The sequence below is a fragment of the Corvus hawaiiensis genome, chromosome 22 (assembly GCF_020740725.1).
Source record: "Corvus hawaiiensis isolate bCorHaw1 chromosome 22, bCorHaw1.pri.cur, whole genome shotgun sequence".
Lineage (NCBI taxonomy): Eukaryota > Metazoa > Chordata > Aves > Passeriformes > Corvidae > Corvus > Corvus hawaiiensis.
The window spans coordinates 2,178,653-2,202,837 of record NC_063234.1 but is presented as its reverse complement, the minus strand read 5'-3'; the positions used below and the strand labels follow the sequence as shown (position 1 = coordinate 2,202,837).

The following is a 24,185-nucleotide window of genomic DNA, read 5'->3' as shown; positions in this document are numbered from 1 at the left end:
TGCAAGAAAACAGAAAAATCGACCATATTTTAATTTTCCTGTAATATGTAATTTTACTTTTAATATCCCAGCAGCAGCTACTCTATTTCCTATTTTATACTCTATTTCCTGACTTTATACTCATTGTAATTTTCCTGCAAATATCCAGCCCTTGCTTACAAATCACAGGACAGAGTAAATATTGTTTTCTAGGTTGTCTTTGGAGACTGAAGCTCGAAGTAAAACCATATGAGGAGACCAAGATCAAAACCCCATTGAAGGCAGCAGAATAAATCCAGTCTGGAGCAGACAGCTGGAGGAGTGTCAGACAAAGGGAGGAACAGCTGGATCAAGTAAAGCATGAGGAAAATTGGTTCCATCCCCAGGGGGGAGGGAGAAAGATTTGTTTTGTCAGCCCAGGGCTGCGTGGGACCAACTTCACCCGATGAAACTTTGATGTCAGAGTCAGGGAGGGATCAGAAGGTCCCAGAGGGAGGGGAAGGAGAAGTGGGATCTGCAGAAAGTGTGAGGGAAGGGAAGGAGGTGGAGTGGCAGTGGGGAGGTGGGGAGTTGGAAGTTGGAGGTGGAGTAATCCTGCAGAATATGAGCTGCTGTCCACAGCTCTGGGGATGTAGATTGATGAGGTCATAGTGTTTTCCAGTTACAGAAAAGAAAGTTAAGAGGGAAAAAAAGCCTCTAAGTTGTTTTTCAAGAGAGGCGAAAACACCGAGAAGCCGAAGAAATGGAGCAACTTGCAAAACTCCTCCTGTGGCAGATTTTGCTTCAGCAAAGTAAGCTGTGAGCTGCTGGTGTGGTGTTACTTGTTTTTATTTCAGCTGCACAACGGTGCTGGGGGTTGGCTACGAGATTTTGAACTGTTGTCTTTGTAAGACTTTGTTCAGATTCCTAAATTTGCTCTGTTTTCATCTGGGGAGGGGAGGGAATCGTGGGTTTCCTCTGCTTTTTTGGGGAGAGAATGGAAAAATGTTTGAGGTTGTTGGAGCTCTGTTCAGCAAGTTTGTGCAATTTTTTTTTTTCCTATCAGCAAATTCAAAGCCAATAGGCTTGGATGTGAGTACAGCAAAGCTTTCACAGTCAGATTTAGATGATTTAAGGTCATTTTTTACTTTTGATGACGCAAAAACAGCTGGAGGTGCGTGTGTGTGAGGGTTCAGATGGAAGGAAAAAGGGAAGTGTGGTTTTTGGGTTTCTTTTCCTCTTGTCAGCATAAAGACAGACACAGAATTCATTTTTGGGTAGCAAGGTGCAAGAAAGGAGTAGGAAGTGAGGAGCACAAGTTTTTTGGGGACTGGTGACCCCCCTGCTCTTCCCAGCTCTTTTAAAAGGCTGTGGCTGACACCTGAGCTCCTCAATTCCTCAGCACTGAGGTGGAATGAGGTGAGGAGTTCTCCCTTTGCTCTCTAATTAATCCACTTTCCATGTCACCACGGCATTCTCGCAATGCCCCAAGGCAGGGTTTAGGAATTGGCAAATTATGGGATCAGTCATAGGGACAGAAGGGTTAAAGTGACTCAGAAATCTGGTGTGTGGGGTGGGTTAAAGAGGAGGAGGAGGAGGAGAGGCCACAGCTCTGTGCTCCAGAAGCACCAACCAGTCCAGTGACTCCCAGGGAGGTTTGGCAGAGCCTGGGGAGTAGCCAGGGCAGGAATAGCAGGTTGGGCTGCTGCAGAGGCAGAGGTGTCCCAGCTGAGGATGGAGGATCTCTGACAGAGATGTTGGAGTTACCTGGGTGTTTGAGCCCACCCAAATCAGGTTATAACTCAATGGTGAGGATGGGAAGGGGAGAAGGGAGGAAATCTGAGCTGTTCCATGGCGCTGGGATGATCCCCTCCTGCAGAGGAACCACTCCCTCAAGTGTTAATGTCTCGCCGGGAGGAAGAGCTCTGTGTTTGGAATGGCTCTACAAAACCATTCCGAGGGCCTGCAGCCAACGGGAAGCACACAAAGCAGGGGAGGGTTTCTAAAGCTCAGCTGAAATCCCAGCTGCCCGTCACAAAGCTGGGGCAGATCTCTGAGGGATCCTGTCTGCGCCCCAGGTGGGGATGGGCTCCTTGAGCAGATACAAAGCTTTTCCTTTCTGCACAGGCAGCACATTCCTGCTCCCTGCGTGTTCCTACCTGCAGGGACTGCTGGAATTGTTGGGGCTGGATGGGTGCTTAAGGGCTCTGACATCCTTTTCGGAAGTGGGAGACTCTGCTGTTGGGAAAGTTGTCCCAGGAAGTCTTTGAAAATAAACACAGAGACTTAGGGAAAAGCCCAGTTCAAACCAGCTTGACCATCAGTGAGCTTTGAAGGGAAATTTCGTTTTACTGAAAAGCTCAGTCTTGCAGACTGGACAGGAGGTGAACGGGAGAAGTTTAGGTGCAGCTGTTTTGCTCACCATGTCCCTCCTCCAGACGAGCCCAGATGTTCCTCCTGGTTCCTGGTCAGTGGATTTAACAAACCTGGCTCCCAGAGAAGAGCTGGGGTCATTTATTTCACTGTCACCTTGATGCTGCTGCATCAAAAACCATCAGGGTCTCTCAGCCCCCTAAAGAGTCAGGATGGAGCCACTGCCCTTCCCCAAAGGGTTGGGGAACAGGCTGCTGCTTTTCCCACAATTGTGTAATGACTCTACAGAGCCCATTAAACCCCCTATAAACTGAGGGATTCATGGGAGAAATAAGGCATGTGGCACACACAGATTTGGGGAAAAACATGTCTTTTCTGCTCTGGTCGTTTTTCATCCTGTGAATAAGAGGATATAAATATAAAATATATATATAAAACTCAGTGGTTTCATCAGCACCGACCTGAGCAGCAGCTCCTCTGTCCCAGGAGCAGAGGAGAGCTGGAATTCTTCAGGCAGGACTCAAGGGACAGTTTTCTGCTTGCCCTGCTCCAAGGACACTGCCTGGAGAGCTCTGAGCATGTCATACATCTTTCACAGCCCGAGCCTTTTGCTTCTAGTTTGCCCACAGCTTTTTGTGGCTTTAATTCTTCACTTGAAAAATGGATGGGATTCAAGAAGTAAGAGCTGGCTCTGCCTTTTACAAGGGATTAAGAAATAGTTTTCCAGGCTGCTTTCCTCTTCCTATACCGTGGGACCACAGAGGATCTCTGGGATCCTGCTGAGTCAGCACAGAACGTGTCAGGGGACAGCACAGAATTGTCTTTTGTTGGGGTTTCTTTTCTTGGTGTTTTTTGGGGTTTTTTTTTTTGTGGTTACATCACCCAGAGAAGACAAAGTGATTCTCCATCCCATGGAACTTGAAATTTGAAAATGCAAGCCGCAGCTGAGTTCTGTGTTGACAGCTCTGAAGGCAGCTGAGGCTTAGAAGCTCCTGGAGTCCTGTGATGACAGAGGTCAGAGCTTTCACCAGGTGCATGAAGACTCTTTGGTTTTACAGTTGCAGGTTGGGAAGTGTGACTCACCAAAATCCCTGCTTCCAGCTGACCCCAGAGCTGCAGTTCATGAGCTGTCACCTTTGCTGGGCTGTGCCTTTATCTCTGTTCAGTAGCTGCTGTGTCATAAAATGCCTTTAAAAAGCAGCGTTTGGTTGCTCTGCTGGTCTCCCCACAGCACTGAAAAGAGGAAAAGGCTCATTCCTCCTTCCACTGCTGCTGTCTGTTCAGGTTATTGAAGGTCAGCTGTTCTAAATTCCATTTCTCCAGGCGTGCAAGAGAACGGAGACATCCCAGATTCCTCAGATTTCTGAGTGATCTCATTTACAGCTCTGTCAAATAAGTTTGAGCCTTCCCCACGAGCTGATGGATGTGAGCAGATTTCCAGCGTGGCTGGGGAACCAGAACAATCAGTTCTTCCTTCTTTGTCTGCTGGAGTTCCTGTCCCTCTTGTGAAGAGTTATCCTTTTTTTTCCCCTTCTAGAATTTTGCTGCTTGGCTGTGATCACTTTTTTTTTTTTGATATTTGCACCATTTTGTCAAACTATGGATGATATCCTAGAGCAGGTTCAGACCCAAAGTTTCTGTCCAGACTCTGTGTGTGCACAGACAAAGTGAGAAACCCTTTCTCTTCCACCTCTCCATGCTGAGCTCCAGTATTTAATTCACCTCATCTTGGATGGGTTTTGTTGTGGTGTCAACCCAGCTTTGTGTGGCAGCAGCCAGCAAGTCACAAATCCAGTCTATAAAAAGCAAAATATAAAATCCACAGGCTCTTCCCTGGTCCCGGCAGGATGCAGCATCTCCTGGGCACTGAGGGGCAAACCTGGAAAGACCTGATGAGAAACCAGGAACATTCCTGCCCTGTTCCTGGCTGAAGTTTTAAGAGTGGAGGGGAAAAGAACCCAAAAGACGTCAGCTTTTCTTATCTAGAAGCTGTTCCATCCCAGCCAAGCCCCTGTTTGACAGAGAGTTGTGTTTGGAAGTGCTGGAGAAGTGCCCGTGGCTGCCCAGGCTCCAGCAGGCTGCCCTGGGAAGGGGCAGGGAAGGGAAGGATGGTCCTTGCCCTGGCAGGAGGAAGGTGCAGGGGTCCAGAAAGGTGCAGAACCGGGTGCTGGTGTGAGCTCAGAGCTGTGGCTGGCTGAGCTTTTGGCACTCGTTGGATTTACGATTGGGGCTCCGTGTTTTTCCCATTAAGTCGCAAGAGGAAAGGAGAGCAGTAAATGCCTTCATTCCTCTGCCTGAGCCAGCAGAGGATGTTTCTGTCGCACCAAATCAAGTTGCTGTTCGTGCAGGGCGCCAGAGGCAGCCTCAGACACCATTCCCGAGCTCACAAATCGCTGCTCGTGTCACGACATCGCGTTGTCCCCTTGCCCCGGGGCAAACCACACCCATTCAGCCGCGGGGACATTGCCTGAGCACATTGACACCTCTGCTGTGCTGGGAGCTGGTGGCCTGTCACAAGTGGCACCGATTTTTCCTGGCTTTTTTGGTGCTGTGGAAGGGGTTTTTTAATCATTCCTTTGTTTTTCTAAGCTAAATCTAAGTCCTGGCTTGCAGAGGCAGGGGCTGCAGCTGAAATATTTTGCAGCCTGTCAGGAGAGACCATCAGATGATGGAATTATGATGTCTCTTTCTTATATACAGAGAGTACAGACCTTGTCCAAGATTTGATTTTTCTCTTTGTGATGCTGAGATTATAAATGTAGGAAGAAATACCTCCTGTTTGGAGTGCCTTTGAGCTGGCAGTTCAACAGAGAGTGCTGCTCAGTTTTTGTTCTCTGCTGTCCCTGCCCAGTGTTTTGTGATGGGAAAAGGGGAGGAAACCAAGTTTATTCTCAGCACTGGGGGTGTGCTAAAATACCCCCAGTCTGGAGTTGAATTTGGACTCGTTTGAAATTCATAAATTCCAGAGCTAAAAAAAAAAAAATACAGCCTTTGTCTGGAGGACATTGTGCCTCTGACATTAGCAGGACAAAACCTCCAATGATTTTGATGGAACCCACTTGGGCTTGGCTGGTTGGAGAGATGAATGGTGGTGTTGTGTTGGGAATCAAAAGCGTGATGCCAGGAGACCTTCGAGACCCCTCCCACACAAGGAGCAGGAGGGACTGGCCCGGAGAAATGCGGAACCAATGGCCTTGGTTCATCCCTGGCAAAGTTCCTCCTGTGTGGATCTGAGTCATATGAGTTGCAGAGCATCTCAGAATTAACTGTGCAGACAAAGTGTGTGGCAGGAGTGGGAAATGGAGCAGCCAGATATAAACATTGATAGGGAAGGGTGGAATAGATGGAGCATTAACAGAGGTGGCTGCTGGCTTGGAGTGTGTCTGTAGCTTTTTCCTCCTTTTGTTGTCAGTAACACTCTTTATTTTCTGCTTTGACAGGTTCTGTGTGCTCATATTCAGGTGAGTGGCATCTCTGTAAATCTGCCTGGGTTTGTGATCACGAGGAGGAGTGAGAGGGACCCTGATTCCATGGCATGCACTGGGGCTTTCATGGCTAACTTCCATGGGTCATGCATCCCATTGCACTGGTGTCTCCAAACTTGGATTAAACTGGGGTCAGGATTAGGAAGGGTGGGTAGGACAGGTTGAGTGTACAACCCTGAGAACAGACATTGCTTTCACTGAATGAAATCAGTGTGGTAAAGTTTTCTTTATGAGGAAAAGATTCTCCCCCAGAGGGTGCTGAGCACTGCCCAGGCTCCCCAGGGAATGGGCACAGCCCCAAGCGCTCCAGGAGCGTTTGGACACTGCTCTCAGGGATGCTCAGGGTGGGATTGTTGGGGTGTCTGTGCAGGGATAAGAGTTGAATCCATGATCCTGTGCGTCCCTTCCAGCTCAGGATTCCTTGATTCTCCATGAGAGTGCCCTGTGTTGAAACCAGAATCAAAAATATGCAGAGCTTCCAGCACTCCCACTCCAGCGCCTCCTTCACACACCATTAACTCCATAACCCTATAAGTGTTTTTTTTTGCTGTTTGCTCCTGACTTTCAGTCCCAGCTGATGCCTCCAACCCAGCCAGCGTGGTGGTGTCTGTGCTGAACATCAGCGCCGTGCTGGGCTCCCAGGCTGTGCTGCCCTGCAAGAGCCACCGCATGGTGTGGACCCAGGACCGCCTGAACGACCGGCAGCGCGTGGTGCACTGGGACCTGCTCAGCTCCTACTACGGGGACAGCAGGATGGAGAGGCTCTGTGACATGTACTCAGCTGGGGACCAGCGAGTCTACAGCTCCTACAACCAGGGCAGGATCCTCATGCCCGAGAACGCGTTTGCAGATGGGAATTTCTCGCTGGTGATCAAAGGTACGGAGGTTTTTTTTCCCCCCCGCAGAAGGTTCGGGGCTCGATGGGATTGGTGGGTTTTGGTGCAAATGGTTGGTTTGCAGCATGTTTTTGATAAATAAGTCAATACCAGGTTAATGAGGTTAATCATCAGGAGGAATTTCAGGGTCTGGAAGGGGCTGCCCAGGGAGGTGGTGGAGTCCCCATCCCTGGATGTGGCACTCAGTGCTCCGGTCACTTGTGCACATCCAGGTCTGTCCCAGACAACCTGCACAGCTAAGCATGTTCAGCAGATCAAAACCCTCTCAGCATTCCCTCTGACTGAATACCTGCATACCTGGACAGTCACATTAATTCATTTCTGCTCCTTGGGCACTTAGGGAAGTGGAGCTTTCAGCTGGAGATTCAAGGCAGGAAGAGGTTGAGGAATTGCCCCCAAAGCCACACACTGTTCCTGGGCAGCCTTCTGGTTTTGCTTCCAAGTGAAGTCTCCAGCTTCACCTCCCATGGGAGGTTCAGGATGGATATAGAGGAATTTCTCCATGGAAAGGGTGGTCAGGCCTTGGCAGGGGCTGCCCAGGGAGATCTGAAGTCCCCATCCCTGGAGGTGTCCAAGGAAGGACTGGATGTGGCACTCAGAGCTCTGGGCTGGGTGACAAGGTGGGGATTGAGGTGAGACTCAGTCTTGGAGTTCTTTTCCAACCTCAGTGATTCTGTGAGGTTCTCTGAAGCACTGAGTCTTTTATTTGAAACAAACCCGTTTTAAAAGAGAATTTGTAACAACCTGAAAGCCACCTGGGCTTTTTGTGGCCCTTTGGTTGTGCTTCAGTTCTTGAACTATAAACACTCCGTGGTCATTGTTCCTGTGCCTGCTCCCAGCTAAACCTAACCCAGCTTCCTCTTTCCACCTGTTAATACAGATGCCTCCCTCACAAGGGTGAATAAACTGAATTATTTTATTAGGTCACCAAATTCTTATATTGGGTGAGATGATTTGTCTCTGTTTAACCCACCCTGGTGATAAGGAAGTTATTTTGCATCCAGACAAGGATTTGGGAAACTGCAAATGACACAATTAATCATTGTCTCAGTATAAAACATTCAACTTCCCCTCTCTTCCCAGGTGTTGCAGAGAGTGATGCAGGCACATATTCCTGTAATCTTCACCATCACTACTGCCACTTGTACGAAACTGTGAAAATCCAGCTGGTCATCGCCAAGAGAGGTGGGTGTGGTGACAGCTCCAGGTTTCACAGGTGCCTCAGGAGGCTCAGGAAGCACCAGCTGAGCGTGGTGCTCCCTGTGCTGTTTGCTGTCTGCCTCCCTGAGCTGCAGAGGCTTTACTCAGTGTGATTATTTACAAACCTCTCTTCTTCCTTGGCCAAACACTGCCAGGAGCCTGCTCAGCTTGATGTTTGCTCCTGGTAGTCACCAAACTGTCCCTGCTGCAGCAGCAGCACACCCCTGCTGACAATCCCTGCCCTCAGCTCAGCCACAAGGACCTGCCCTGTGCTCTGGTTGCTGAGCTTGCCCTGGGCAGCCTGTACTTAAAAACCCACCTCAAGTTACCACACCTTAAGCCCAGCTCTAAAAGCGAGCTGCTGGCATCTGCAGAGAGAGCCACCCATCCACACAGGCACCCATTAAAATCCAGTTAAACCTCTGGATAACCCCAGTGCAGCTGCTGGGATGGAAGTGCATCTCCTCTGCTGCTCTCACAGTGCAATAAAATCACCCTGAGAGCCCCAGTCTGCTCCTCTGTGCTTTGGCCTCTTCTGTTATTCCTTTTCAAGAGCCAAACAGAGCAGTGCTGCTTCAGCTCCTCCAGTAATTAGGGCCTTTGTGGGTAGGAAAGCATTTCCTGCTCGGAGGATTGGGGTGAAGATCCTCGTTCCATTCTTAGCCTGTGGAGGGAATATACTTCCTGCTTTCTGAAGGAAGAGATTAACTCTCAGTTAGAACAGAAAGAAAGTGGCCTTGCTTCATGAAATGGCCAAGGATGTAGAAGATAAAGGTGTTTTTTCTCTATTGTCTGCTGCAGTGGAGAGGACACGTTACCCCTGTGGGGTATTTTGGGATTTTTGGAGGGGGTGTGTTACAGGATTCCAGGGTCTGGGAGCAATCTCAGGTGTGCCTGGGCATCCCTGACCCTTGGAATTGAGGATTTCAGGGTCTGGGAGCAATCTCAGGTGTGCCTGGGTGTCCTTGACACCTGGAATTCAGGATTTCAGGAGCTGAGAGGAATCTCAGGTGTGCCTGGGCATCCCTGACACACAGAATTGAGGATTCCAGGGTCTGGGAGCAATCTCAGGTGTGCCTGGGCATCCTTGATAGCTGGAATTGAGGATTCCAGGGTCTGGGAGCAATCTCAGGTGTGCCTGGGTGTCCTTGACACACAGAATTGAGGATTCCAGGGTCTGGGAGCAGTCTCAGGTGTGCCTGGGTGTCCTTGACACACAGAATTGAGGATTCCAGGGTCTGGGAGCAATCTCAGGTGTGCCTGGGTGTCCTTGACACACAGAATTGAGGATTCCAGGGTCTGGGAGCAATCTCAGGTGTGCCTGGGCATCCTTGATAGCTGGAATTGAGGATTCCAGGGTCTGGGAGCAATCTCAGGTGTGCCTGGGCATCCTTGATAGCTGGAATTGAGGATTCCAGGGTCTGGGAGCAGTCTCAGGTGTGCCTGGGCATCCTTGATAGCTGGAATTGAGAATTCCAGGGTCTGGGAGCAATCTCAGGTGTGCCTGGGCATCCTTGATAGCTGGAATTGAGGATTCCAGGGTCTGGGAGCAATCTCGGGTCTGCCTGGGTGTCTGTGACACCTGGAATTCAGGATTTCAGGAGCTGAGAGCAATCTCAGGTGTGCCTGGGCATCCCTGACCCTTGGAATTGAGGATTCCAGGGTCTGGGAGCAGTCTCAGGTGTGCCTGGGCGTCCTTGCCGCTTGGACTCGAGTGGGAATTTCGCATCAACCGCATCCATGAGATCGTGGTGTGTGACAGCAAATCGGGCCAAAATTTTACTGATTTTTGGCCAAGGAAAATAAACCAGGGAAGCAAACTTAAGTCGTTTACGTGGAGAGAAAAAATAAGACAGGCGAGGAAAAATAGAACAGCTGGGGCAAAACACCCATTCCAAGGTTGCCCAGCTCGTGTTTCCCCCCTGCCCAGGCGAGGAAGCCAGCGAGTACTGGGACGGCGAGAAGCCGGTGCTGGTGGCTCCGGAGGGCAGCACGGCGACGCTGCCCTGCGTCAACCGCAACCACATCTGGACGGAGCGGCACAGCGAGGAGGAGCAGCAGGTGGTGCACTGGGACCGGCAGCCCCCCGGCGTCCCCCACGACCGCGCCGACCGCCTGGTGGACCTGTACGCGTCCGGGGAGCGCCGCTCCTACGGGCCCCTGTTCCTGCGGCAGAAGATGAACGTCACCCGCAGCGCCTTCGCCCTCGGGGACTTCTCGCTGCTCATCTCCCACCTGGAGAGCGCCGATGAGGGCACCTACTCCTGCCACCTGCACCACCACTACTGCGGCCTGCACGAGCGCAGGATCTACCACTTGTCCGTGACGGAGCCGGCCAGGGAGAGGAAGGTGGTGAACCTCACCACGCACAGCGTGGCTCCGGCTGCAGGTGAGTGGCCTCTCCTGGGTGGGGATGTGTGGAAAATCCCGCTAGGAAAAGCCAGACTCGCTCCCTTTGGTTGGATAAATTACTCTACAACTCCTCTGCTTCGTTTGTGGACTTTTCACAGAGGGGAAGTATCCGCAGTTGGATCTTTGGGCTCTAAGGAGCTCAGCCAGCCCAGGTCCAGTTGTTGCCAAGCTGTTTCCATCACAGGGGCAGTGAGGATGCTGTGGGGTGTCATCGTTGGGGTCAGTCCCCCTTTTGCAGCGCTGTGGGCACAGGGCAGCTCCTGTCCCCCTGCCCCGGGGCAGTTCTGCACTGCTGACAGGCCCTGAGGCAAACGAGCTGCCTTTGTGTTGTATTTCTGTCCAGCTCCCTTTCCTCCATGCTGTTATGGATCAGGGGAAGGTGTGGGCAGGGGGTTGATGCAGCCCTGCCTTTGCTGTCACAATTCTTCTCACCAGAGTTTCTCTCCCCTTTGCACGGATGTTTGGGCTGTGCAAGGTGCCAGACCATGCAGAATCAACCACCAGGAATTTTCCTCCACCCTTCAGCTTTTCTTTTTTTTTTTTTTTTCTTTTCTCTGTGTGTGCCATAAACCAATTTTCATATTTTCCACTGCACTGAGCTCTCATCTGTCAGCCTGTCCAAACTCAAAACCATCACGCTTCGTTCAGGCAGAAAAAGAAAACAAAAATCCTAAGTTTAATATTTTTTTTAAAGTCTTTTGGGTATAGTTCTTTATTAACACTTTAAAATATTCATTGTGTTTTAATATTTATTGGCTGTTTAATATAGAATTTTGATTTGCTTCATATATTTTTAAATAGGTTTCTTCTCCTGTAGAAATTGGCCTTCTCCAGTCATAGAAATCTAAACTTTTTCCCTGGGGCTAAGATTGGTGTCCAGAAAATCCAGGCAGTGCTGAGGAGAGGTGGCTGGAGACTGGGACATCCAAATATCAGAGTTCCTGCACACAGCCCTTGAGCCTTAGCCACAGATGGAAACCAGATCCTGTTTCCAGAGTTGTCTACCCAGGAATTTATTCCTCTTATTCCTGGATGTTGTCCTGAGTAGTTCCCTAGCTGCTCAGGAGTGAGGTGGAATCTCTGAGTGATTTCACCTGGTGGGGCTGTCTGAGCTTGGCTGTGGTGCCCTCAGTGCTGGAGTGACAAAAGCCACTTCCACTGTCAAACAGAGCAGCTTTGGGACGAGTTTGGCCCCTGCAGGCAGTGACCCCTCAGCTGGGCTGAGAGCACCACACACAAAAATGTGCTGAGTCCATGGGAACGTGCAAGGAGTGGAGACATCCAGAGGTTTCCTTTTCCAGCCTGCTCCTGCTGGGACCTGCCCTGCTTGGGTACAGCAGGGGAGGCTGAGGCATTGCCCCATTCCATGAAAAACTGCCTGGAATTCTTCTGGGGAGCACAACATAAACGGGGAGACAACAAAAGCAAAGCAAGGAGCTTTTTTTCAGGCAGCAGCCAAGCTCCTGGCCTTGCTCCAAGCTCCAGAGCCATTCTCAGACAGGAAACTTCATCCTGTTTGGAATAGAAGCAGGGGCTCAGTGCTGCTCTCAGGCTCAGGACTGTAAATGTGGTGGATGTCCACTGACTGGAGCATTTTTACTCGGGGTTTGCTCTGAAGAATGGCATCTGTCGAGTCTCCTGATTAGTGCTAAAATATTGGCAGCCCTTTGCCTCTGCCAGGTTTGTAGAGAGCTCTCCACTTTTTCCAGCAGGAGAATCTGGTCCTTGACACTTTGGGAAAGTCATGTTAAGGCACCTCTGGCCCGAGTTTTCCCCTCCACAATTAGGATTTCTTTTTCAGTGGTTAAACAGTGTTGTGGGAGTGAATTTGGGGCAGATGGGTGTGAGATGTGCTGAGAGATCAAATGTTGGTTACAGGATCAACCTTCATCCTCTCAGCTTAACCTCTGGTGTAGGATGAGGAGAGTCTGGGTGTGATGCTGCTCTGGGCACTGCCATTCACTGGTGGGACTGAGCTGCTCCTCCGTGCCTCAGTTTCCCCAGTTATAAAATGGGATCTATTCCATTGCCCAAAGTTATTAAATCTCTGTTTCTGCTGTTTGTTGTTGCAGTGACCTCCCTGGTGTTGCCTAAAGTTCAACCCAGCTTTTACCCCTGTCTTGCAGTACTGTGGGAAAGCAAAAAGCCAGGAATAGAATTCCTCTGTTTGCTGTGGCACCATCTCATTATGGCCTTCCAGGAGCCAGGGATGTGACAAAGCAGAGCTGTCACATGTGCTGTTTGCAGCTTTGCAAGTGGGTTTTTGGTTGGGTTTGATATTTTTTAGCTTGGCAGCGCTGAAAACCCCATGGTTTTTCCAGCACTGCATCCAGGGAGCACAGGGCATCTGGAAATCCCAGTAAAAAGCAGAGTGTTGCTGGAGTGGAGCACTGGGCCACCAGAACAGAGCACGCTGCTCAAGCTTTTTGATTTTCTAGGACTGCTGTTGGCATTAGCAAACAATCAGCTCTGGTTTCAGAGTGTTTATTTCAATCCACTCTTGCCTTATTTGATTTTATTTTTGCTGGGTTGTTGTTTTTTAAATGCTGGAAAGAAATAAACTGCCTAAAAAACTGGAATCAGTCCCTGTGCCTGCACTTCCTGAAGTGTCAGAACACATCTGCTAGAGGGTACTGGGGCTTTTGGGGTATTTCCCCCCATTTTTCCCCTTATTCCCTCTGGGGAAGGGAGGAACTCCCAAGGGAATGGGAGGTGAGGGCTCCATGCTGTTCTTGCCTGGTGCTCTGTGAACATTCAGGTGAAATGAAGGTGTCATTTCAGCTCTGTTTTGAAGAAAAAACCCTCTCCCAGCACAGTCCTGTGGGATTCCATCCGTGCCTGGGCTGGCTTTGTCCATTCCTCTGACTCTTGCAAGCAGAGAAGTCACTTCCCCTTTACATGTGTAAAACATTGACCTATTTAGTTGAGATCTACAAAAAAAATGTTCCACGTAAAAGTTCTGAGCTCCCCTTCCCCGTGCTGTGGAACTGAAATGCTGCTGCACCCACAGAAGGAATGGAATCTTGGCTTTTCTCTGTGGGGTTGGTTTTGGTCTTTTTTTTTGGGGGGGGGGGGGGGGGGTATTAATTTTATCGATTTTTATTTCATTGCAAAGGAAACTCATTCTTTGGCACTGAAAACTCTTCCCACTCTGTAAATTATAACCCTTGGCAGGGAGGGGCTGCTTCATACTCTGGCTGTTTGGAGGCAGAGCAGTGTGGGGTGTGTGCTGTGAGGGACCCAGGGGAGGGTTGTGTTACCCTCTGGAAGGTTTGGGGATGGCTTTGCTCTGAAATTCCCCTCTGCTGAGGGCCAGGCAGGGAAGGAATGTGCAGCATCCTGTTAAATCCTGGGAATCATGGGCTGGTGAAGAGCACAGCATCTCTCACCTGCCAAAGGTGCAGGGTGCTGTAAATCAGGCACTGATTTGCCCTTTAATTCCTGCAGTTCCCAAGAATTTCTCCCTGAACATTCTCACCTGTGATCCTGCTTTTCTCTGGATGCCACTCCCAGTGATCCCCCTGTTTTCCTTCCCTCAGATCCAAACGTGGTCAGGGGCCACAATGTCATCAATGTCATCATCCCTGAGAGCAGGATGCACTTTTTCCAGCAGCTGGGCTACATCCTGGCCACGCTGCTGCTCTTCCTCGTGCTCCTCATCATCGTGGTCCTCATCACCCGCAAGCGCCGGCAGAGAGGTGAGTCCAGGGAAAACCAGCCCTGTCCTGCCTGGAGGGACACCCTGGGACACTGTTGTGCAAATCATTCCTGCAAGGAACAGTGCTGGAGGCAGGGATCCCCTCCTGGACAACCAGGAATCTGCCCAGTGCGGAGGATTTGCAGGGCTGGCTCACAGAGAGATTCAATGGAGTGGTGTAAAAATTTCCAGGCCTTGATTTCACGGCTCGATGGGATTGGAAAAGACTTCCAAGTCCAAGCTTTGGCTGAATCCCACTCATGATTTGCTGAGTTGCTCTGTGGAAGGGAGAAGAAAAGCCCTTCACAGGTGGGATTTGTCCCTTGGGAATTCAGGTGTCCAAGGCCTTGGTGTGCTGGGTGACTCTGGAATTCCAGAAAGGGACACTGGGACCTCTGGGTGACACCCACAGCACTGGTTTTGGGTGCCACACAAAAAGCAAACCCCAGGAATGTGTCTGGGCTGGCTGTGACTGCTCATTCTGCTTTTTCCTTCTGTTTAGGTTATGAATACAATGTGAAGAAATATGGAGAGTAAGTATAATTACAGAGTTTATTAATTTGGAATGCATAAAAATGAACTCGTGGCCCCCTTCCTCAGCTAAGAGCCTAAAGCAGCTGAGGATCTGGTTAGGAGGAGGAAGTGGAAGGAGAAAATGGGTTGTAGGGCTGATTTGGCAATTGAATTTCCTCTTTTTATACTGTGGGAACTGATTCACAGATGAAGTTTGTGTGAGATGTCTTGGGGAGTTGGTGGTAAAGGAATAATGCCCAGATCTGCTGTGAGATGGGGCCAAGATCATGGACCTGGGCTCCTCCAGAGCTTATTTGATATGATTAGAGTGGAAGAGAGAAGGAAATTCCAGTACAGATTGGCTGCCCATTGTTCGAAGCTTTGGACAAACACGTGGGGGGGGGGGGGGAATTAAAAATTAAATAAACTAAATTCTCTAAAGAAGAAAAGCTGTTGTGAAAAAATGTGAAAGGGGCCAGTTATTAAAGGATGGGACAACACCATTTCCCACCATTATTCCCTTTTCAGGAAGGATGTGAATCTTAAAGAATTTACAGTGGACACGACAGATCTGACCCCACACAAAAGTGAAGACGTCAGGCTGGGTAGGTATCCCTGGCCACCAAACCAGGGCAAAATCCTTATAAATCTGAAATTTCTAATGGCACTTGGATGTTTTGAAGTGACTTAACCTATTCCTTAACCTCTGGCAGTGGGTGTATGGACTTTATTTGATAGAAACTGGGTAAAGAGAAGTCCTGAGGTAGCTGAGTTCATTACCTCCACCTTCTGCTGAATCCAGTTTGGTTTAACCTTCTGATTTCCTCCTCCCTGGATGTCAAATCATTCAGTGAACGTTTGGGCCTTCTGTCAACATCTGTGGTAGCAATTAAGGCAGATAAACAGAGAATGAGAGGAAGAAAATTTGCAAGAGAAGCTCTGAGATACGAAAGAGAAAATACAAATCCTCCTGGAACTCGTGGTAAAATGGAAGACAGTGGAAAGAGGGGAAGGAAGCTCATCTCACACTGTGGAAGTATTTTTTTGGGGATATATAGGACTGAGCTGGGGAATTTCCAGCATTCCTGAAGATGGATGCTGCTCCTTGCTGGGGTTTGAAGGTGCAGCCTTGAGTTTTTTGTATCAAGAACTGATCAGGGGTTGGTTCTTGCTGGGACTTGGAGCGAATCCATTCCACAAAACTGATGCTCGTCTGCACCACCCTGAGATTCCTGAAGCCTTGCCATGATGCCAGGTTCACACCTGCTGCAGCTTGCCAGACAAACCAGGAAACAATTGTCCCTTTGATTTTTTTTTTTTTTTTTTTTTTAAATTTGCATCCCTAGTAAAGGTACAACCTTTAAAAGAACAAGCTGGCAAACCTCAGGTCCCAAGAATTGCTGTAAAGGCCCCAGTAAACAAGAGAGATACAAAATTGGAAGTAAAGAAAGGAATTGCAGGGAGTGGGTTGCAAAAATCCTTCTCTGTGTGCGCCAGGAGAGCAAACTCTGTGGATAATTGCATCAGTCACCTCCAGGTGAGCTTTGAGGAGATGATCCAGATCTGGAAGGAGCTGTGGTGCCTGTGTGGAGCAGGGACCTTAAGTTTGCACAACTGATTAATGCCAGGGGCTAAAATGAAGTCAGAGCTGTTTTCCTGCTGAGTAACTCCCCAAATAATTCCTAGAAATCAGAGGTGCCAGACCTAGGGCACATCAAGGAAGGACTGATCACCTCTGTCTTGCTCATAACCCTCTGTTTTCTTTTAATACCCTAATGCCTGTGTGAATTCTGCTCCTCCCTTGCACAGATTACAAAAACAACATCCTGAAGGAGAAGGCTGAGCAAGCCAGAAGCTTCCCAGCAAAGAACATTGATTTAGACAAAGGTAATCATGACTTTCCTCCCCCTAATTGGTGGCTGTAGGGACCTTCTGATGGGCAGCAGGAGGGAGGAACAGTCCATCAGTGAGTGACCAAGCCACAGCCAGAGGAGGAATGAGAAACATCATGGGAAAAGCAGGAATGAGAAGCCAGCTCCCTTCCCATCCTTTCATCACGGAGCCACAAGATGCAAGCAGTGATTAGGCTTTTAAAAACTTTTGGCATGGCACAAATTGGAATTTTTCTTGATTGGAAAAAGAAGGCCTGGCAGGGCTGGAGTAGTGCCTGCTCTGCTGGAACCTCAGAGGGAGGGAGATGGAGCCCAAAAATGTCCTGGCGTGGTGTTAGTGCAAGAAAACACTGTGCAGAGGAGAGTGTTTGGAGTTGAATTAATTTATGGGTAATGGGCAGTTACCTCATCCAAGAAAAGCAAACAACTCTCCCTCCCTGGGGGCTGAAACTCCTCTTTGCTTATCCAGGATTAATCCCGAGGGTTGTGCCTCCGTTTGTAGGACAGCACTTCTGTCAAGCAGGGCTTGTAATCAGCTGTGAGATTCCATGACTCATTCCAGAGGAATTAGGAGATAATAAATGGGGCTGAAATGACACCAAGCAGGGGATGGGCTGGAGAGCCCAGGAGCTGCCTCTGACCTGCTGTCCCTGATGGAATTCTCATGGCATTTTCTCCTGCATCCTGCAGAGTGGATCTGGGCAATAATTTACCCCCAGTCTGTCCCTCTGAGGGGATATCAGAGATGTGGGTAACTGCAAATGGTCACTCCAGAGATAAATCCATATTTTTGTGCTTCTTTGAATGGTTTGGAATCTCTCTGCAGGTGCTGACCCCCGTTTCCTTTTGCTTTCAGATTTCAGGAAGGAATATTGTAAATGAAGACATTCCCAAGCTGCTGGCTGGACCAGAAGCTTCCATCCAAGATAGATAACGTGGAAGAGAGATGCCTTTTCTTAATTCCATCTCCCTCCAGCTCCCCTCGAGTTTTTGTCACATTGACTTTTCCCCCACACAAGGGTGCAAATGCTTCTTGAAAGAGTTAAACTGTCTTGTGTGCATTTATGGGGTTGGGTTGCCTTTTCCTCCTCTGTTCTCCCAATCCTCCCTTCCCCTTTTCTTTCTTGACAATTACTGTTGGTTTTTATGCATCAATGATTTTTATGAGCTGAATCAGCAGACATTTTGCTTTGATGTTATTGCTTTAAATAAAACCACCTGCATCGCTAATCCCGAGCCATCGTTACACCAGGCATTTTTCCACGTAGTGAATCCATCAGAATAGCAATGGCAAAGGCTGATCCCACTCCTAGGCTGCCATAAATCAGTGTCACACAGCACTTTGTGTGTTCCAGGTGAAGCACAGAGAGCACAGCCCTCACAAATGGCAGTGGAAAACCTCGTTTTATCAATGGGAAAATGTCAGTATCCTCATTTTACAGGGAAAGGGAAGCACACCAATGGCTGAGGGCTCAGCTCAGAGCTGAAATCTGTTTCTCACCCTGTGTTTGTTGATTTGTTTCTGTTTCAGCGCAGCCCAAGTCAGATTTGGCAGGAGCAGGCATTTGATGGATGGAGTTACAGTGCTGTAAATGCCAGTCTCAGTTAGATCAGAACCAGGAATGTTGTGGAGAGGGCTGAGCTCCTGTGTGGAACCTGGGATGGGATTTTCCTGCAGCCCTGGGCTGGATCCAGGCCACACAGAGCACATCAAACCAAAGGTATGACCCCAGCACAGGGAGGTGGTTAAAGGGAGCAGTTCCATGAGGAACAGGAGTAACAACAGGAATTTTCATGGGCCAGGGGCTCAGAGAGGGAGGCCAGGAGCAGGATGAGTCCATTTCCATGGATTTTGAGTGGACTCATGATGCTGTGGGCTGAAGGGGGGTTCTACCTATGAACAGTGTCAGGTGGGGCTGCCAAAATATTGGAAGTAATTCAGTGTTGTATTCCAAGCAAGTCAAAACTTCAGGAAAGCTGCAGAATATTACCAGTGCTTGGGGCATGGAAGGAAAGGTCTTTCCTGCTGTTGTGAGAGGGGTGACAGGGACCTGGGTGAGGGTGGCCAAGGAGGGAGTGGCAGACGGGGGATTTGTGTGAGTGGAGCTGGGGCAGCATCTCCAGGACCCAGCCCTGCCCCTTTCTTGCCACCTTGGGTGTCTTGTCTGACTGATGCCAATGTTCTCAGGCATCCAAATCCCATTCCAGACCCCCCATCCCTCCTCCCACGGGCACCAGGGATCTGTGCTGGCTGTGGCAGGGCTCAGCAGCACCCAGGGCACTGCACTGGGTGGGATGGTTCCTCCAAAGCTGAGCTCAGCTCTGCCAAAAACGTGGTGGGTGAGGCCTCCAGAGGAGCTGTGCTGGCCCTTCACAAGGTGGGGTGTCACAACAATGCACTTTGAATGAAAAATGGACCATTTTTATAGATATTACTATGTCTGTTAGTGGGGAATGCCTTAAAGGATAATTCTATTGGGGGCCCTTATTTTTAATGCCTTCAAGCAGTGAAAATATTAATAATAGAACAAAACTAGAGGTGGAGGTGAGCCTTCCTAAGATGCAGCTGAGCAGATCCTCATCTTTTAATTTCCTAGCCCTTCCACTGCTCTCCACAGGGATTTTTGTGATTTGTAATTAATTACCTTTATCCTTACTAAAAATCCACCCCAAAAAGTGCCCAGGATTGGTGCAGAGGAAGGTCTGGGGTTGATCCCAAGCCCCTTTTTGCCCTTCCCCAAAGCAGAGAAGGATTTTTACCCTGCCCTGAAACCCAGGCTGCATTCCTGCAGGTGCAGGAGGCTGTGCTGGTTATTCCATCAGGGTGGCACAGGCTCAAATAATTGTCATTAATGTCTCTCTCCCTCCCTTTCATGTCTGTGAGTCAAAGGTTGGAGATTTTTCCTTGCCAGCTCCAAATTGCTCAGCACAGCTCACACAGACACCAGCTCATAAACTCCAGAGGCATTTAAATATTTTATCTGACTCCTGGGCTGCAGAATAGCTTAAGGGGGGGAAAAAAAATTAATATGTTCTCTGAAACAAGGGCTAGGAAGGGCTTTCTGAGTTCCTCATCCTTTGCTTTGATCACTGGTTGGGATTTATAGCCAGGAAAACCCTCCCTGGTGAAGATGGGGTGGGATTATGGCCCAGGAAAACCCTCCCTGGTGAGGATGGGGTGGGATTATGGCCCTTTTTCCTTCAGGAGAGGAATGTTGTGTGATTGGCCTGGAGATCACCACCGTGGCTTTCACCAGCAGCCACTCTGTAATTTAGCAAATTTGAATTGTGGCTGAGAGAGAGCCAGGCCAGACTGCTGGGTAACCAAGAGAAAAAGGCATCTGCAGAGTTTAGTTTGTTTATTCCTTCATGCACAGGAATTAATGAAGGCTGTTTGCCCTCAAATCCTGGTGAGAAGCCACTGAGGCCCTTCCCACTGCACTTTGCATCCTGTCAGCCTGTGGCACTGCTGGGAAGTCCATGGGAATGAGAGGGTTCCACATGGAATTCATGGGAATGAGAGGGTTCCACATGGAATCCCCCCCTGGGCTGGGGCAGGAGCGCTGCTCCCTGTTCCCTCTCTGCCACAAACTCAGTGCCCTCCCAGATAATTTGGTTTTCTCTGTCCTTTTCTCACCTCAGCCTTTCTCTCCCTAATCTGGGACTTGTCTCTTGTGGAGAATCCCTTTTTTCATGTGTGTAGCACTTGGCCTGAGTTGTTTCAAAGTAATTTTCTCTCTGTGCCAATGAACTGCTGCACTTTGCTAAACTCCTTTCCCTTCTTTGCCCCATCACAGTCTCCCTGGCTTCCCGAGACATGGATTTGATATTCAGTTAGTTAAAATAATAATAATAATCCCCAGTATTTGTACAGCTCCTCAGTGAGAACTTTACCTCGCTGAGGGCAGAGAAATCAAAGTTTTTTAGGGTAATAAATGGGCTGTGAGCTCTTGGTGTGGGACAAGGAAAGGTGCTTGGCAGTGACCTTAAAAAGGGTTAAAACTGAGACTAGGACTAGGACTACAGCCCCCTCTTTCCAGCTCTGTGCACACTCTCCAGACTAAGAACTTCCTCTATAAATCTTGGTTTTATTTCTTTGTTGTAACAGAATTAATTCTCATTATTATCGTTGCTTAACTTTTACCATTCATCTGTGTAACTCTCCTGACATTTAAGAAATAAAGGAGAATAAAATGGACTTTCCAGCTCAGGTTGATTTTATTTCTTGCCCTTTTTGGAGGTGCTCTCTCAGCTATTAGCCAGCATTAGCTAATTCTTCCCAATAGCTGTGCAGGGTGTTTCATCTCAGAGCATCCCAAAGTGCCTGACAAAGTGCAGATTGGATCCAATACGTTATTCCAGTGATTCCAATAAGCTTTCCACATGGGACAGCATCATTTGACAGGGTCATGGGGCCCACAGAGGAATTTCAGCTCTCCAGAAGTGTTGTATAATGAACAGCTCTGCAGCTGGAGATGGAGCTCAAACCATCCATCAGAGAGGAAAGCCAGCAGCCCTGCCAGAGGAGTTAACTTTGCAGGTCCAGAAGGGAAGATAACACATCCTGCTGGAATACAGATCTCCCTGCCAGCCCAAATTCCTCTTTTCCTTGCAGAACTAACACCTTGCAAAGTTCCTGCTGGAGGCCTTCCACCCCCTGAGCACTATCCCAGCTGGCACTGCAGAGTTCTTCCAGGGACACTGATGGAAACAGCTCCTACTGCAGCTTGGCTGGACACTGCAGGGGCAAGGATTTGAAGGATCAAGGCAGGATATGAGACCAAAAAGTGGCAAAAAAGTGCATTTAGCAGACCAGGATTATTGACCAGCCTGTCCAGCTCTGGTGGAAGTGTCATCTTCCCTCTTCCCTGGTGGAAATCCCACTGCCATTCCATAGCACCTCTTCTCCGGGGTCAAGCACCACCCAAATCACCCTTTCTGGAGCTGCTGTGGGTATCTACTGGTCTCTGCTGGCAGCCTCCAGTCCAGGCTCTGGTGGTTATTTATTTCTGAGGCATCTTTACTTTTCTCTGTCAGTGGATCTGATTTTCCAGGAGAGCAGCTGGGAACAAGGAAAAGCTCATTTAGCACAGCAGCAGACCACTGAAATGAAATATTTTCATTGTCTTTTGCTTGTCTGAAGTCCAGCTCGTCGCTGTTTCCTTTCTGCCTCCCAGTCTGGAGAGAGTTTTACCAGGGGAGAGGAACTTTTAAGTCATTAAAACAAATTTCTGAGGGGAAGAAGAAACACTGGGGACCTGAGAGAAGTAGACTAAAGACTGAAATACACATTTCTAAGCAAGAACCTTCAATTTCCTAGAGGTCTGCATGTGGCCCTCAGCAGATGAGCTGCTCTGCAGACAATTCCTGCAGGGAAATTGTTCAAGTGTGACTCTCCCTTTTTTAAAAAAAGTGCTGCAGCTGCTAAGGAGAGGTAGGAAAAGCTGAGGGAAGAAAAGAGATTGAGTCGTGATGAGGAGGAGCTGGGATCAACCAAATGAATTTATCATTGATGACGTCTGTATCCCATGGAAGTGTTGTCCTCTATCCTCTTTTCCCCTCTCTGTAGGGCAATATCCCTCCTGAACACACATTCCTAAATGAAGAGGGGTTTGGGGAATGTCCCTGCAAACCCCCTCTGTCATTTCCCCCCAGGTTTATTTGCGTTTAGGTCCAGGGGCAACCCCGGGAGCTTTGCAGAGAGGTTGCTGCAGTCAAAAGTCTTTTGCTTCCCTCTAGTGTTTAATTATTTCCTTGTCAGTCACTGCCCAAGGTCCACTGCACACAGAGGGAGAATAAACGGGAAAAAAACTTGCAGATCTTCCAGAGCAGATGCAGGAGAAGTTTAAACTGACTTGGATTGGGTCCTGCTCACACGCCCCAGCTCGGGAGCCAGCCCACAGCCTCTCCCTTCCCAGCACTGCGTGGTTGCAGTGACATCTCTCTGCTTCTCTTTCTGTTTTGGGATCATTTCCACGTTTAGTTCATCTTCTGCATCGATGCCAGTCTTGCCAACAATCCTCCAAGTGAAATTTTGTTCTTTTGCAGATAAATCCTTGCAGGTGGATGGAAAACACCCAGGAAACCTCCGGGTGGGTGCTCAGAGCTTTGGTTTCCCTTTTGTCCCATCTCCTCACACCAACACTGATCTGCTGAGCACCCCGAGTGTGATGAGCTCTCAGAATTCCCTGAGCCAAGCAGCCAGCATTGCTATGATTCCAAGGATGGCTTTTTAAAAGGGTTTGCTTATTCCCTGTGTGGTAACTGCTGTGCAAATGAAGAAAAGGGTGAGCAGCTTTTATGCCTCGGGACACTCTCAGCTCCCTGCAGGGGCCAGCAAGGCTATTTCCTCTATCACAGAGAGCACAGCACTATTAGCAAGAGATGTGGTGCCTCATATTTATTTTCTGCTGAAGTGTTAAGGCCTGAGCTCTGCAAGACAAGAGGTATTAGCCCTGATGGGCCAGGGGTGTATCCTGCATTCCTGTGTCCTCTCTTTAATTGGATTAGCTGCTGGTTTGACTGCAGCATGAAAGTTATCTCCTCTCTCCTGGGCTTTCTGGAGAGCTTTTTGTGAGTCACAGCCCCAGCCTGGCCACGTCTGCTCCAAGGCAGTCACCTGACAATTATACAACTCCTTTTATTTCCAGTTGTCAAAAGTGAAAGCGAAGCTCACAGAGCAAGAACAGAGCTCTCAGCAGAGTCAGTCTCTGTGTGGGCACCACCTGGGCCTCTGAGGGACCCAGGAGGTCGTTAAGGCTCAACTGAAGAGACCAAAGGGTTGCGTGGTAATGTTCTGCCTGAGTTCCACGCTGCACAAACTCCACGAAGCTCAGGATCTCAGCAAATATTGCTCATGCCAGAGTTATGATCCCACCAAAGGGAACTTTCCTGTTCCTGTGTGGTGGGACTGACGGATTCATGGTGCACTTTCTCAGGTGCTTGCAGAGCCTTAACACCTGGCAGGACAGAAAGCTGAACTCATATTTTTACAGAAATCTCCAGTATTCTCAGGATTCCGAAATCAAGAGTGAGAAATGGTTGAGCATCTTGAAAAGCACTAAATATAAATATCTCTTGAAAATGACTAATTAATGCACTAAATTGGCGATTCCCGATTCAAACCAGCACCAAATCCGTGGTTACATGATGAGGACTAAGACCATGCCTTGCCCTTGCTGTTTGTCCTGTTTGATGGTCACACATTCAGCAGGAATGTCAGCTGGATGTGATTTTGTAATTACTTCACTCTACCAGCAATGGCAGGAGATAATTGATGACGTTTTGGTTTCTCAGTATTGTTAAACCTTGTTAAATTGTGGATTATCCAGCCCCAGCTCCCTGCAGGAGAATTTGGGAGTGGTATCAGTTCAGGTGGTGCTGGTAGCACCTGGCAATGATTAAACTTTCAGAAAACTGAAAATAATGTTCCCAGACCTTTTGGCAGCCTCTGACACAGTTGGGCTCCTTGTTTGGTGCTGGTAGAAAAATCCTTGCAGTGCCACAGGTAATTCAGTCACTGAGCTGTGATTTGCCCCTTCAGAGAGCAGCTGAGCATCCTGAGAGGTGAATGTGCCCTTTCCTTGCAAGGTAAAGCAGAACATCATTAGCTTGGGATTTAACTGGAAAAGGATTTTTTAATAAGCAGGAGATTCTTTGAGACCCAAGGACACTGCTCTGAAGTCTTCATTTTCTGGTTGCGATATCTGGGGGGATTTCTAAAAAAATAAAGGTGGAATTCTTTCCAAACATATCACCT

The 24,185-nt window shown here is 48.8% G+C and overlaps 1 protein-coding gene across 1 annotated transcript; it reads left to right on the top strand.

The window, feature by feature from the left end:
* Positions 1 to 513: 513 nt before the first annotated feature.
* MXRA8 (matrix remodeling associated 8) lies at positions 514 to 20,624 on the top strand. The gene is made up of 10 exons (XM_048326447.1): positions 514 to 770; positions 5,772 to 5,792; positions 6,385 to 6,693; positions 7,796 to 7,897; positions 9,843 to 10,301; positions 13,864 to 14,022; positions 14,524 to 14,554; positions 15,063 to 15,139; positions 16,344 to 16,421; positions 17,283 to 20,624. The coding sequence occupies exons 1-10, from the start codon at positions 722 to 724 to the stop codon at positions 17,306 to 17,308; spliced, it is 1,311 nt and encodes a 436-aa protein (XP_048182404.1). The 5' UTR covers positions 514 to 721; the 3' UTR covers positions 17,309 to 20,624.
* The last annotated feature ends 3,561 nt before the right edge of the window (positions 20,625 to 24,185 follow it).